General features: G+C 33.3%; 1 protein-coding gene across 1 annotated transcript; it reads left to right on the top strand.

The window, feature by feature from the left end:
- Positions 1–771: 771 nt before the first annotated feature.
- On the top strand, positions 772–13,773 carry LOC110453375 (lipopolysaccharide-binding protein-like). The gene is made up of 15 exons (XM_021502290.1): positions 772–1,027; positions 2,457–2,556; positions 2,840–2,971; positions 3,415–3,488; positions 4,646–4,800; positions 5,928–5,991; positions 6,106–6,197; positions 7,173–7,349; positions 8,076–8,150; positions 8,577–8,819; positions 10,574–10,641; positions 10,911–10,953; positions 11,148–11,211; positions 11,638–11,711; positions 13,168–13,773. Exons 1-15 carry the CDS (start codon positions 910–912, stop codon positions 13,219–13,221), a joined length of 1,533 nt encoding a protein of 510 aa, XP_021357965.1. The 5' UTR covers positions 772–909; the 3' UTR covers positions 13,222–13,773.
- The last annotated feature ends 1,009 nt before the right edge of the window (positions 13,774–14,782 follow it).

The raw sequence follows: 14,782 nt of genomic DNA, 5'->3' as shown, positions 1-14,782 counted from the left end.
TCCATATAATATTCGTTTACGTTAAAGTACTTATCGTTTTAAACTTAGGTAAATACATGTCGTGAATCACGGTTCCTGGCACTCCCAAATGAAAATGCTAGGATTTTAGCCGCTGCAGGTTGTATGTTATTTAAGCAAAATATCAACAACTTTTATGCTTCTGTTTTCATTTCATCTTCATTTTAATTTAAATGTTTATTTAATAAAATGGATTTATTTGATTATTGAATCAAGTATAACGTATGTGAACATTTAAGATAAATTATGTAAATACATTTTATGAATAAATTTGATGAATAAGAAAATATACATATAATAATTAATGAATTCATAAATTCATAACATACAAATAAACATATTTAGATAGACTTATAGTGTATATAATTCATAAGAATGTGTTTTTACATACCCATAATGAATATATAATAAATATAAAGAAATTATTCGATATGTGAATCGATTATATAAACAAACTTATAAGGTAAATGTAATTACTTAATAAAAAAAAAACTTAATAAATAAGTAGACATACTTATAAACTGATAGCGTATTTAATTCATGAGTATGTGTTTTAAGTATACATAACACAATAGCGGTAAATAGAGTGTGTTTATTTGTGTTGCCGTTCATATATAGCCTAAACTGCGACCGTGTGTATATTTGTCTTTCTGCCGTGTATTTAATAAACATTACATGTATATCATATATAGCAACATGTCACGGCAAGTGCGTTCAATAATGGTCGAGTTACTCCCCCTTATATATGTATTCAAATCGAAAGAAGGAAGTAAACAGGTCATGCTGTCGTGTTTGAGGAGATCATACTTTCGAATTCCTGTACTATAGTAATTACCACGTGACACCGTTAATCAATCAGACCTTACTCGAACGAGGCGCTTCTTGCTGAAGATGGCAGGGTCCAGTGGTATTGTACTTTTTTGTTTAGCTGTGTTGTATTGCTTGAACATTGCTGTATCCGAGAATCCGGGATTTCAGACCAGAATCACAGCGGCAGGACTCAATTACGGTAAAGATACATAGTTTTAGCAGGTCTGTAAACTCACTTTACAAAATTCTGGTAAGCGTTATATATATATCATGCTGTTTAATCTATAAAGGTTTTAATCTGCGTAGATGTGTTTCGGAAACAATCAACGTAATATAAATAACATCTGACTAGTATATTTAATCAATGTGTAGAAATTACTGTGTTATTATGTAAATAAAGCCGTAAATAATATTAATGAATATTTAACTTTGGTAACTTTCTCGAACGTATTATATACTTACGTTAAACACTTATTCCAGAGAGCTGATAGCGTATAGTGGTTAATAGTTGATATTCTCTAACTCATAAAAACAACATACCAGCATTTAAGCAACCTTTTTTCTACACAAGTTCAGACCTGGTTATATTTCATCACAAAAGGACAAAATGTCTACAATAGTATTTTGATTGTGAGCTTTATATTCTTGTATTCAATTTATTTATTTACTTCCTGTACTTGTTGTTATCTACGATTTCCTTCCTTAACCGTTGGTACGTAGATAACATATTTGCCCAGTGACTCATTTGTATTTGAGTAAATGTGTCCCTCTCCACAGATAAAAAAGCAATATGAACCGTTCCTATGGTCAGTGTGAAAATGTTAATATATCATTATTGAAAGCTGTCTTATGGCAATAATCTATAAAAGTTACATGATTTAAGGGAAATAAAAACGTAGTATAAGATTCTATAATGTGAAATCAGAAACTTTCGTGGGGCCTAAATTTCGTGGTTTCAAGGCAAAACGTTATTTCGTGGGTACATGCATTCGTTAGTTACTAGTACCCCCTCAAACGGAGAATCATATTTTATAAAACTTGTAATCACTTTGTGGACTTTTAGAATTAGTGGATGGATATTACCATTGAAAAAAAAAAGAAATTGAAAGCCCCTCTAAAATTAGTGATTTCACAGTATATCACTTTGTTTTATCAGGTCACGTCCTATGCAAGTAACATGATAATAAGTAGTATCATTGTGTGTAGAAGCACTACAAAGGATATGAGTGTTATTACCCCACTAACATATGTTGCGCATAGAATATAATAAAAGGAAATAAACTGGTATGTACTCATGTTACGTTTGTTTTCGTTTGTCTGATTAACCATTTTTAAATTCAGTATAATCGTTAAAAATAGCACATATAAAGTGATATTTCCTTATCAATATTGATATCCTAGTTTCGTTTTGTTGTTTGACTTGCATCAAGTATTTGACTTAATTAATATTTATGGTTGAATTTGAATGTAAAATCATAATCTTCTTCCGCATTTTTAACCAACGTAAGGAATACATTTCACTTTAGGTTGCTTAATACAAAGGAGGAAATAAATTGTACTATTGGTTCGAGTCCTACTTTCATTTTCTTATATCACAACAAATAACGTAGATTCCGTATACATTTCAGCAAACCAAGAAGCCATTGTCCAGCTGTCGAAGAGTGTGAGGGGTCAGAAAATCAATATCCCGCCTGGAAAGTCTGGCTCTGTATCCTACTCCATCACTGAGTATGTGACACAGTTACTCGACTAATTTGATATTGAAGTAAAAGACACCCGAATTCTTATGATTTATTCTATTCCATTATTACGATTAAAAGTCACTTACAACAAGCTCACAAAAATTATAATTAAAGTAATATCATTTAGACAATTAACACTTGTATGACGCGGTTGAAACAAACCATCATATTTAATTGTTCAATTGACGATACAGGCATTGCAGATGCGAATAAATTATAGCATGCTCTCTTGATTTAAATACGTTGATTTGTGTCTCATCTTCTTTCAGTGCCGAAATAACCAAATTTGTACCACCATCCTCGAGCTCGCTGAAACCGATAGCAGGTAGTGGGCTGAAATGGTCTGCTTCAAACATAGATCTCGCCATGAGCGGTCACTTCAAATACACATTTAAGAAGGTGTAAGTTATACTTTAGTATGCAGAAAATGCCTTCTGCAATATTCCCAATCGGTTGTTTTGGGTGATTTATTGTATTTACATTTTGTCATTACACTTCAACGCTACTGACATCCTATTTTAAACATATCACTATGACAGCATTGATGTTTTCCTGCGGTGATTTGTACTTCATATCCATTACCTCATATATACAGTATATATAGTCTATGGTGTCGTGTCGACACGCTCATAGAATAATTCCTGAGGTTATAGAGCAGAAAATAACATAGTTACGGCAAATACTGTAAGCGTAATTATTCAAAATGTAGTCTTATATTAGCGCTTTTTGCGTTTGAAATAATGAACAAAATTATGAATGGTTTAAATGTAATTTATAGAGTTTTCTATGGAATATATGTTGGGTATGTTACAATATAAAGTTTAATAAATATGTGTTTTCACAGTATCAAGATTTCGGATCATGGCAGCTTTGATATATCCGTATCTGGAGTTTCCTTCAGTGTACAAGCCGATTTTGGTTAGTTCTCTTTCATATTTGTCATTCAAAAATACTCTGACTTAAATGCTAATTTGGATGTCTACCTGCATGACAGTCATCTTTAAGGGCAGGTTCAACATTTAACAGTCACTCATGTAGTGACCATATCATATTTGGACTTTTTATATGACTTCCAAGTACTAGTGCGAACACCCCAAACTTTAAATATATAAATTAGTCTTGCCAATTCAAAAATATTTACTTTCACTGTGATGTCTACCTACTGTAACTTTTCGGAATGTCAGAAATTAATCTTTTTTCTTCTTCTATAAATTATCATTTTTATGTAGCACAGCTGAATAAGAGAGTACATAACGTATGAGACCCGGGCCTTTACCTCTTCCTGAGCATTTTATTTATATCCTCAATGACCTATCAACGCTTTTGGTCAAGCCTCCGTCTTAAGGTTGATATATATTCACAGAATCAATACTATAATACATGTGATGAGAAGAAGTATTTATTCTAAAATATTTTAATATTATAAGTTTCAGTGTTCATCCATTTAACTAGACCACCTTTTAAGTATAAGTAATAGTTATTTCAGCGCCACAAGAAGTTAGATAGTCGTATGTAGGCATGAACGACATTAAAAACTTTCGGCTGCCTCGAAAGCATCAAATACTCCACAATGTTTTGAAATCGTTATACCAGGAAAGCCACGACCAGAATAGAAATGAAGATACGGCATTAGTGACAACCTAAATTGTTCTTATACAGCAAACCAATATTTAGGAAAAACCCAATGGAAGTTCAAAAGTAACCTGTCAGTAGAGATTGACTCTTTATAGAGCTGATTTCCTAAACAAAGATTATTGTTAAATTCGAGTGGTTTCTCTACCACTGTATTTAATAATTCTGTAGATGGGTAAATATGTGAATTTCACACCGGAACAAACATGATTTAAAGTATTGTATACAGATGCTTGTATATTAATATATCGTTTTAGTGATAATATGTATTACAATGTAGTATAAATGTGTATGTGCATATATCTTCTTGAATAAAAAAGGTTCTTTCTACATTGCCTTTCTCGATAATTAAAACAGAATCAGTATGACTAGCACATCCTCCTGACACTAGTACTTATAGTGACATTCTTATAAAGATAATGTATGTAATGTGTTTCCGGAAGGAATGGACACGACTGGACGCCCCAGCATCAGAGCAGGTCCATGCACAAGTGATATAGGAGGTGTGTCCATCAAGTTCCACGGCAGATGGGCATGGGCATACAATGCATTCAGAGGGCAATTAGCGAAAAAGATTAAAAGCCTACTCAAGGATAAGGTAAGGTTGCGCTTAATTTAGTCTTGGTTTTTTTTAAATTAAATGAACGTTGATAATACTTATAATTAATAGTTCACTTAAACACATGTGAGAGTTAACTCATTTTTCTTGTTTTTTTCTCCATATTACTCTGGTTCGAGAAAAAGTTACATTTGTATGTTGAAACGAATAGTGCATGGCATACACTACAACAGAGTAACTCTTATCTCAAAAGATGTCATCTATTTGTAAAGGGTAGCGGCAGTAACGTGTTTTTAATATCAGAGGTAAGGACTACGACAAAATAACTCCAATTTAAAACATGTCATTTAATTAATAAGGGTAACGGGAGTAACATTATCTTGTATAATAAGTAAGGCGTTGTCCTATTGTTCTGATTGTAAAATGTATATACTTGGTATACTTCTTCACTGGAATAATATTGACCAGTTATTTGTGTTTAGGGCAGCTGGCTTGTTCCACATGTTAAAAGTATAAGGCAATGTCTCACGCTGCGTGTACAGTATATCAGTAGACACTTGCTCTACATTCTGTCGTTGACTAAGAGCATAATATTGGTTATTTATTCAGACCCATAAAAGGGATATTTCTTTTCCCCTGGTGAGGAGATTATCATATCTAGCGATTTTTGTTTACCAGAATCAGCACAATGGATTTCTTTTTATATCGAACAATATTCATAAATTAATATCTGTTAATCTAATTATTGATCCAATCTTTTGATAAAGAAATGCATTTGCATTTTGGCTTTTATAAACAGATTTTATACACTGCCTAAAATCATATATGACTTCGATTCTTTGAGTATGCTTTATATATATTTTAATGTTGGTTAATCTTGATAATTACAGAGATGGATACCTGTTTTGAGTAGTAAGCTCATTCTACGTATTTAGAATACACTTTCAGATCTATCTTAATTCTTAAGAGTACAAATATGAACTTGTATTACCTTATCGTTTCAAGAAACTTCAGAACATATTTGGCCTTCATGGAGGAAAAGTAAGTGCGTCTCCAACGTGGCCATAGGTAACGGTTGGATGCCAGGTAAAGATTGACAAAACTTACATGATTACCAATCATTTACATGAGGTCAATATTTGATTTGTTACTTTTGGCATTTTCAGATGTGCGACCTGATCAGTCGCTCTCTCAACACAGATGCTGAAAAGTCTCTGTCATCGTTGAAAAGTAAGTTTTCGTTGAAGTTCTGAGATAAATGGTTTATAGTGGTTGCAATGCGTTGACTTGCCATACATTTATTAGTCTCTGGGTACACACTGTTTTTGTTTTTGAATTTTTTAGTTACTATGGGTATCGGAAAAATGTTGGAGCTGAGCTACAAACTCACTGGCCCACCAAAGTTTACCTCTGACTATATGGAGACCTACCACAAGGTGAAGACTTCCAATATATCATACAGATTAGGCAGTGCTGAAGGTTTTAGCATTTGCATAATTAAGCGTTCTTTTACCCGATATTCTTGCATTTTTTACATTCAGCAACAGTATCGCTTTAACGTACTTATACTAACATGTCAGTTTACATATATGTGTTAGGACTAAAACGTGTTGTAGTCTTAAACTAAATCGGTTCTAAATCATCAACTAATAACCTTTTTAATGACTTGATTATTCAATTTCAATTTATTTTATGAATATGAGTTTTTAAAGTTATTCTTCTCGATTTCAATAACATTTGTTTGATGGTATCTTTTATTTTAATATCGAGTAAACCGATTACTAGATGAACAATTTCTTTGTGCTCAACTAGAATGGAATGTAACGTTTTTATAACATAACTGATCTATTTTAGTATGTCAAACGGTCATGTCATAAATATGGTAATACACCGTGTGTAATAAAACCTGCTGCGATTGGTCGAAACTGTGAGAAAATATTCTTACGTCACTAAAGACAGTACTTTAGTTAACTATACCACATGATAATCTACTGTTATTCTAAAATACTTTTTAATGTTTATTCTGTTATTATTATTATTTGCATAGCATTTAAAAATCTCGAACTACTTTTCACTGAGTCGAACGACTATAATATGATCGGAGTACTCCACTTTGGTTTTTACCTATATATAGTCAGCTGTAACACAAAACTGTGTTAAAAGTGGATTTTTTTTTCAAATTACATTGTATGAATGTTATGTGATAAATAAATCTCACATTTTTGTTAATGTCATATAATGTTGATTTAACTCGTTAAATAATTTCAATATGGACACTCATGTAAGAGCCTCTATGTTATATACTATTGTTGAAGTACTCTTACACAAATATTAACGCCAAACCATATGCAATATACCTACTTCATACCAACCTCTTGGATTGTTTATTAAATATATTTCCAACCTTTCAGGGTGAAATTGACTGGAAATCTGCGCCTTCTCCGCCCCCTTTCCAGGCCCCAACCCTCCCCCAATGGAACGACACAAGTCGTATGATGTATTTGTGGGTGTCAGATTTTATGATTAACAGTTTGTTTTACCAGGCTCAGCAACATAACCTCCTCTCCTACAACCTCACTGCTCAGGACGTACGTTTTACAACATTTCTTATCCAAGAGTATTATATATGATTTGAACAACTAGATGTAACGTTAACCGTTCTACAATCAAAATATAGTCTAAAACCACAATTTATAATTACAAATGATATATATGTGTATATTTAGGTAGTAAAACCAGTAGTTATGATAAACTTTTTAACACATTTTTTTCTAGTGGATATTTACTACATTTATATCGGATATGCTAATATATGATATTTGTAAACCGTCGCATAAAAAACATTCTGCTACATCGATCTGATTTTGTAAAATAGTAAACTTCTGGTAACAAAACATGCCTCCGAATGGAAAATATTTGTAAAAAATTACCGTTATCCGTAACAGACTATTCCAATCGAGGTTTGGTTTGGTTTGGTTTGTTTGTGTTTTACGTCCTATTAACAACTATGGTAATTTAAGGACGTGCCAGGTTTTGGTGGTGGAGGAAATCTGGATCTCCAGGAGAAAAACCACCGGCGTACGGTCAGTACCTGGCGACTGCCCCATGTAGGTCTCGAACCCAGGACACAGTAGTGGAGGGCTAGTGGTAGCAGATTGTCAGAGGCCTTAACCACTTGGCCACCGCTATAGCCAATCAAGGCTATAAGTAGAATAGTGCTATGTTTGAATATATATATATACATATATATATGTATGTGCTTTTACACTTCATAAATGTGGAGCTAATACGAAGTTATTATGTTGTCATTTCAGCTACCGAAAAGCACACGTGGAGTTTTGAATACGACGTGTACCAGTTCACTGTGTATCGGCAACTTTATTCCACCGGTTTGTAGCTAATACTGGAAGATACAAAATACATTTCCATTAAAAATATCATTTCACTTTTCAACGGAAAATTTCATAATTCCATATTTTCACCGACTTAAACATGAAGAAATGCAAAAATATATCTTAACGAACTTTTCTCTAAGAGATCATTTCACATTTCACTGTAACCGTCGAAGACATGTTGAAGACAAATAGTTTCCTAATTTTCCTGTCTTTATCAAGAACCAAATGCGGCATCAAGATATACATAAATTAATAAAGAACATTCACGACAGCCAGTAGATACAGCATTTGTGTTTCTTATTGAATAGTTCGCTAGTAAAATTATATGGATGGTAGTACTTTTTTATTGAGGACCCGCAGAATCTTAAATTATTAATTATGATATTCGTTTCGACTGTTTACCCTTTCTTGTATTTGTAGCTTCAGCAGAAGTATCCAAATTGCCAGATAGAACTACGAATGAAAAGTACAAAGATGCCGCTGATTTCAGTTGTCAATGGTTCCATAGAAACCAAGATGGCCGGCTTAATAGCCTTGTATGTCCGACCTGTGAAAACTTCGTCAACTCTCTATTTCAAGCCGAGAAGAACAGAGAACGAGCTTGGAAGCAGACTAGAGAGTAACACCAGGACATCTGCCGACTACGTACTTACAATGGATGCGGTAAGTACATTTACTCAGCTATTTACAATACATGTACATCTCCAGCACACACACAGGCATACACACATGGGGAGATATTAGCCAGGTGGCATAGGACTAGTAGTCAGCGCCTGATAAGGCAGCTCCTGCGAATTCCTCAATATTGTATTGATTAATATATATATGTTTATGGTTTTGACTGTATACAATTGTATATCTATGTACTGTAAAGCGCTTTAGAGTAGCTTATGTTAGCTAGATAGGACGCTATATCAAATGTTGTATATTTGTTTTATTTATTTATTTACAAGTTTCCACTGACGTCATTCTCTTATTTGCTTAAGATTAAGAGCTTTGAACTTTCAACTGTATTTTTGTTTTTAATTTTTTAATTTATAACATGATTACCTTTTATGTACATTTTCTAACGTAGATCAGGGTGAATCCTAGAATAAGCATATTCTGTTTTAAGGTTTAAGATTTTTTAATTTTTTTTTACTGATTCTCAATATGTCTTAATTTACCATTATACACGCGGTGTGTATCGACGGATTAGTGTCCATTAGCAAATTAGTTTGCATTTGTGGATTCGTTTGACACACTGGAAGAGCGTATATTTTTTGATGATCATGATAATTGCCTTAAAATGGCTGTAGATATTGATGTACAAGTATATGAACTCACAAAATACTTGTATGTCCTTCGTTTAAGATCGCCGTAGCTGTACTAATAAATAAACATCAAAATATAGTGAAAGGTATGAAATACTCTTAATTGAAGTTAAAGGCATTGCTTTTTTCACAATTGCTTCATCGCCCCCGGCCTGAGGTCCAGGCCCATATTTATGAACCGGTTGTCTGTTTCGGCATAGCTTCTCTGCTCAGACGAAAGTCCCAATAACTCGCTCAAATCATGTGAAAAAAATGTCAAGTGTAAGCATTACAAACAGTTTTCTGCTTAAGTTTGTGCTTAATTCTACCAAATCATGAACAAATTTAAAATTATACTCGATTTATCACCGAAACAAGAAATGTTCCTTGAGCACGAAAGCTGTGTTGGAGCATGAATAAACACGGTTTCATGAATACGGGTGGGCCCTGGACGTCAAGTAATTATGCTTTACTAATAAACAGCGAGGAGGTTGAAGTTATCTTTCTGAAAATAAATATTAATGAATATGATTTATCATCATTTATAGAGTATATGTACAATAACTTTACATGTATAAACTCACAATAGGTGTGATAGGTATTACACTTGTTTACCATGTGGTAAACACAGATAAACCTGAATACAATTTCATAGCACAGCCATATGAGTATTGTTTAATACAAGATACACAATAAACTTTCCATATGGTTGGTTATGGTATCGTTCATATACAAGGAGTGCAATATATATTGTTTGCATAAATGATCTCGACGAGGAAGTCATTCGATGACATACTTCTTTTAGCGATAGAATAGCACGTGATTTATACAAATAGTATGAGTCTTTAAGTATATGTAACAAGAAGAAATGCATGTCCCAGATAGATACCATTTTGCCTATAATAAGGAAATTCAGTTTTCAATAAGGAAATCACGTGTTTTGTACATAAACAGCATTCCACACTTGAACTATAACATATAATGTTATAACGCGTCTTTACACCGATTGTCTCTATTTTGAAATATGTGCACCACAGTGATTCGGAAACATCATCCTGTCACACCCATCTACGTCAACCACTAATATTGTGATATTTCTATGACATTGTTATTGTGTTGTTTCAGAACATGACATTGACCGGCCAGATCAGTGTTGTGGAGCAGGTGATGCACTATAAGGTCACTAACATGACGTGAGTGTCCATGGCAAAAAAATCATGTTTTGTTATCAAGTTATATTTATAAATATACATATATTTGCTAACCTTCTTTTGCGAAAAAATATCTATTAAGTTAAATAGCTCTTGTGTTTCGTTATAGCACGGGTAAGTAGAAGACACCGGTGTAGCTGACTAAATTACCTTATTTTCGAAATAAATATAATTCATTCATTAAAAGTTGTTCTTTTTAATTGGCAGTGTTGACTGTACTAGATTAAACATACGACTGATATCTGTTTCAGTATCACTGTTTCCCTACGAAACTCGACAATCCCGAATATCACTGTAAGTACACTAAGCAATGCAGTGATCTTAGTTAAAATATTTAAATAAGTACACCTTATATCAACCTTGGTGTATGTCCACAATTTTAAAAGACTTTGTTCTTGCGCAATGCCATTTGCATAATTTCTGTCGCGGTTATACCGGTATCATGGCATGTTATGTTTAATTAAAAAGTTTGTTTTACTTCTGAACAGGAAAAGGCACTGAACTTCCTTATCAAGTATGCAGTGGAAAAGTTTATCCAGCCGAGTATTGATGGTATTTTGACTTAATAAACACATTTCTATAGTATAGCCATACAATGACATGTTTAGCATATTTATCTATTTCTATACCGTTACTCTATATAATACCAAAAAATATGTCAAATTTACCTAGTTCTATACCATTACTCTATACAATCAAAAGAATATGTCATATAATCCCAAAACTATTTCATTTTTATCTATTTCTCTACCGTTACTCTATAAAATCCCAAATGTATTTCATTTTACATATTTCTATAGCGTTACTCCATGTAATCCTCAAAATATGTACCCACTACTTTAAATTTACATTTGAATAATATATGCTGACAGTATGCTTATGGTTAACTTCGATTAGCATTGATTAGGATCAAATTTTAAGTGGTTGCACGCTAATAACAAAATTTCAATGTCCGATTTTTGAATTCTTTTTAATCAGATCTTGGAAAGAAGGGAATACTGCTACCACTCGGAAAGGTGTCATTGAAAAATGCCAAGTTAGTGCTACTGAAAGTAAGTGATGGCTAATACAGTGTATAACATCTTATCTAACCTATTTTGAATACATAGAAAAAAGTGATAGTTCGCTCATAACTAAACGTTCACAAAATCAGAAACAGAGTCATTATGCACGAAAAAATGTGTGTTTTCTCAGACAGTTAATATTTGAAAAGTTATAATCATGAATATACCTTTTGACAAACGTAATGTTTTTTATGTAAATCACATTTTAACAAGAAAATAATTATACAGGTTGGTTTGCTTTTATTTTGTTTAAGACCTATCAACGACTAATGTCCTTTTTATGACGTTTTTCCATGTGTGCTGTGTGTACGTGAATGCGTGTGTGTGCGCGCAGGAAGCAGGGCATGTTTGTGTATTTGCCTCCTTGTGATAGCGCCGATATGATGCCAACTTTATTGTGCTTTCTCACTGAAATAATATGCCGAAGGTACCCAGCCAAGCATTCCGCCCGGTCACATTATATTGACAACGCGTGAACTAGTAGTTGCCAATCCCCTTAATGCTGAACGTTTAAGGAGTTTGGTATGCCCCGGCCTAGGTACAGAACTCATTGCCTGTCACACCTGGGCGAACGGTCAACGTGATAGCCAAACGTGAGGTGTTGCCAAGCAAGGCGCTAGGAAATAAAAGATAGATATAATTAGAAAGACATATAAAGATACCAAATATTGAAATTGGGACAGCAGATTTATTTTGGTCGCTTTAGTGTCACTAATTATGAATATACATCTGTATGTAGCTGCATTATAAAAGTGGTATTAACTAAAGGAGTTAGGATATTTGACCGATCACTTTCAGACGTATTGATGATGATGATGATGATGATGATGATGATGATGATGATGATGATGATGATGATATGATGATATGATGATGATGATGATATGATGATCATGATGATGATGATGAAAATGTTTTTTTTGGAATATCAAGAATTTATGAACTTGGATTTCTTCGTTGATACCCATGTGGGTTTAGTCTACCCACACTTCATAAAGCATACCTTTACTGACACGGCTTATTTCGAATTGCCTATCAGGTTATTGTGACAAAAGTTTCTGAATAATAACCTGTGTTTCTTTGGACAAAATAAACTCAAACTCAATGCACCGTTTTTGTCACCAAAATATTTTTCTTAGTAATGTGTTAAAAGTCGAAAGGTAAGAGGTCAAGGGAAAATGGATTTAAAACACACGCCATGCACTGCTACCATACGTAAAGTGCATACTTTAGCATTACATTCGACACCACACAGAACGTCCCGGTATCAAAATTCAAACCAGGTCAACTTCAACACTTGTCGGGTGGAGTAGGTTACGCTAGTGTGTTTTTTTTGCCCTGCGAAATCTAAGATTTTTACCTGGGGTCTTAAACACGTATGTCAGTGTTTAGATCGTGTGTACCCTACATTGCTGCGATTTTAGATATTTTCTTTGTGTTTCAGGATGCATTCATCATCGCAACTGACCTGGTGTACCATCCCGACAATGAATACTGAATATGTGATATAATGATGTTAAGTCACGTGGGACACAAGGGCCGATGAATATTGGTCACAGAAAACAAACATTTGTATGTGTCGGGGATCAAGATCGTGACATGCAAGAGAAAAAGATGGAGTAGAGCGTCTAAAACAACCATTCAATTTTCACAAATTTCACATTTTTCCATTCAAGCTAGTCGACCTTTTAAATTGTTTTTGTATATGATTATCTTTTATATATTTTACATATAAAAATTTGATACATTATATAATTTTGTAATTGCGGTTAAAACTTTTTTTGGTATTGCTCTATTTTTTTCTGCTTCACCGTATACTCTCGCGTTTTCCTGTCTCAGCATTTACTTTGTGCTTCAAAAAATCTGATGGTAAAATTATATTGATCTTGTTTTGTCACTATTTCGAGACTTTGGGTTCTTTAAATATTAGTTCCTTTTTATGTTTCGTAGGATCTGTTTCAAATATTGAATTGTAGTTTGATAAAGCTTTTATGAATGTTTTTTGTATCATTATGAACTTACATCATAATAAAGGAAATCTTTGTTTGAATTTGGCGTCTGGTTTTATGAAGACTATAAATCATTTGTGCATGTTAATATACCAATTAAATGATATCAGATAAACGACTCACCACTTATGCTTCACAAATATGCCATGAGAGTACTTGAATATCAGCTGTACTAGCCCATAAAAGCAGATGAAGGCATTTATACGTCAATGGCATCTACGGCAACTAACCCGAATTTGCAAGTTCTTCCAAAAGGTAGCTACCGCAAAAGTGGATTTTTACAATGTAGAGTTGCAATGTTTGCGCTTTGTCGCTTTGAGTATAGTATGACTAAAATTTCAACCAGCGAATATCTATTTACAGATTATATAAATAAACATAATAGAATAAATTGATTTCGGAACCAATTGCAAATGCTCACCCAAAAACAATTCACAGCACTCATTTAAAAGAATCCCAACGTGAACTAACTATTTATTAAAAATAAATATCTGCTCTTCTGTAGCTGTTAAAAACAAAACCTTATATTGCAATGCACTAGATACAGGTCATGGCAACGTTCTCAAAGGATTTCTGAACAATTTATTTTTGTGTCGTTGTGGTTGCGAAGTGGGGTTTATTTGACAGTCATTTGCAGATTTTGCTACTTAGTTTCATCTTTTGTTCTTTGAATTAAAAACAATGTACTGTAGATGGCCAAGCCTGATTGCTCTACTTGTGGAATTCCAGTTGTCGTTATTGTAACTTGATAACGTTAACATTTCATTAATGCACTTTCAAACTTATCACTAGAGACGCTTCGTTTGAGTGTTTTTTTCTAATGGAGAATGAATTGAAAGGGAAGTATTTGTTGAATTATTTTGTATGGCACACATGAGCATGTATCGTTCTGATAATGTACAGCCTCTGACATTCGAAAACGAGTTTAATTGAATGACACGGGAAATTGAGTAGTTATACAAAATAAACTAGGATCACACATGAGAGTGTTACGTTGTACTTGTCAGTTGGAGTATCTAGGTGTCAGGGTAACAGAAACGATAAAATATA

The sequence above is a fragment of the Mizuhopecten yessoensis genome, unplaced genomic scaffold (genome assembly GCF_002113885.1).
Source record: "Mizuhopecten yessoensis strain PY_sf001 unplaced genomic scaffold, ASM211388v2 scaffold7283, whole genome shotgun sequence".
Lineage (NCBI taxonomy): Eukaryota > Metazoa > Mollusca > Bivalvia > Pectinida > Pectinidae > Mizuhopecten > Mizuhopecten yessoensis.
Note: the sequence above shows the minus strand (reverse complement) of the source record. Positions and strands in the feature narration are given on the sequence as shown.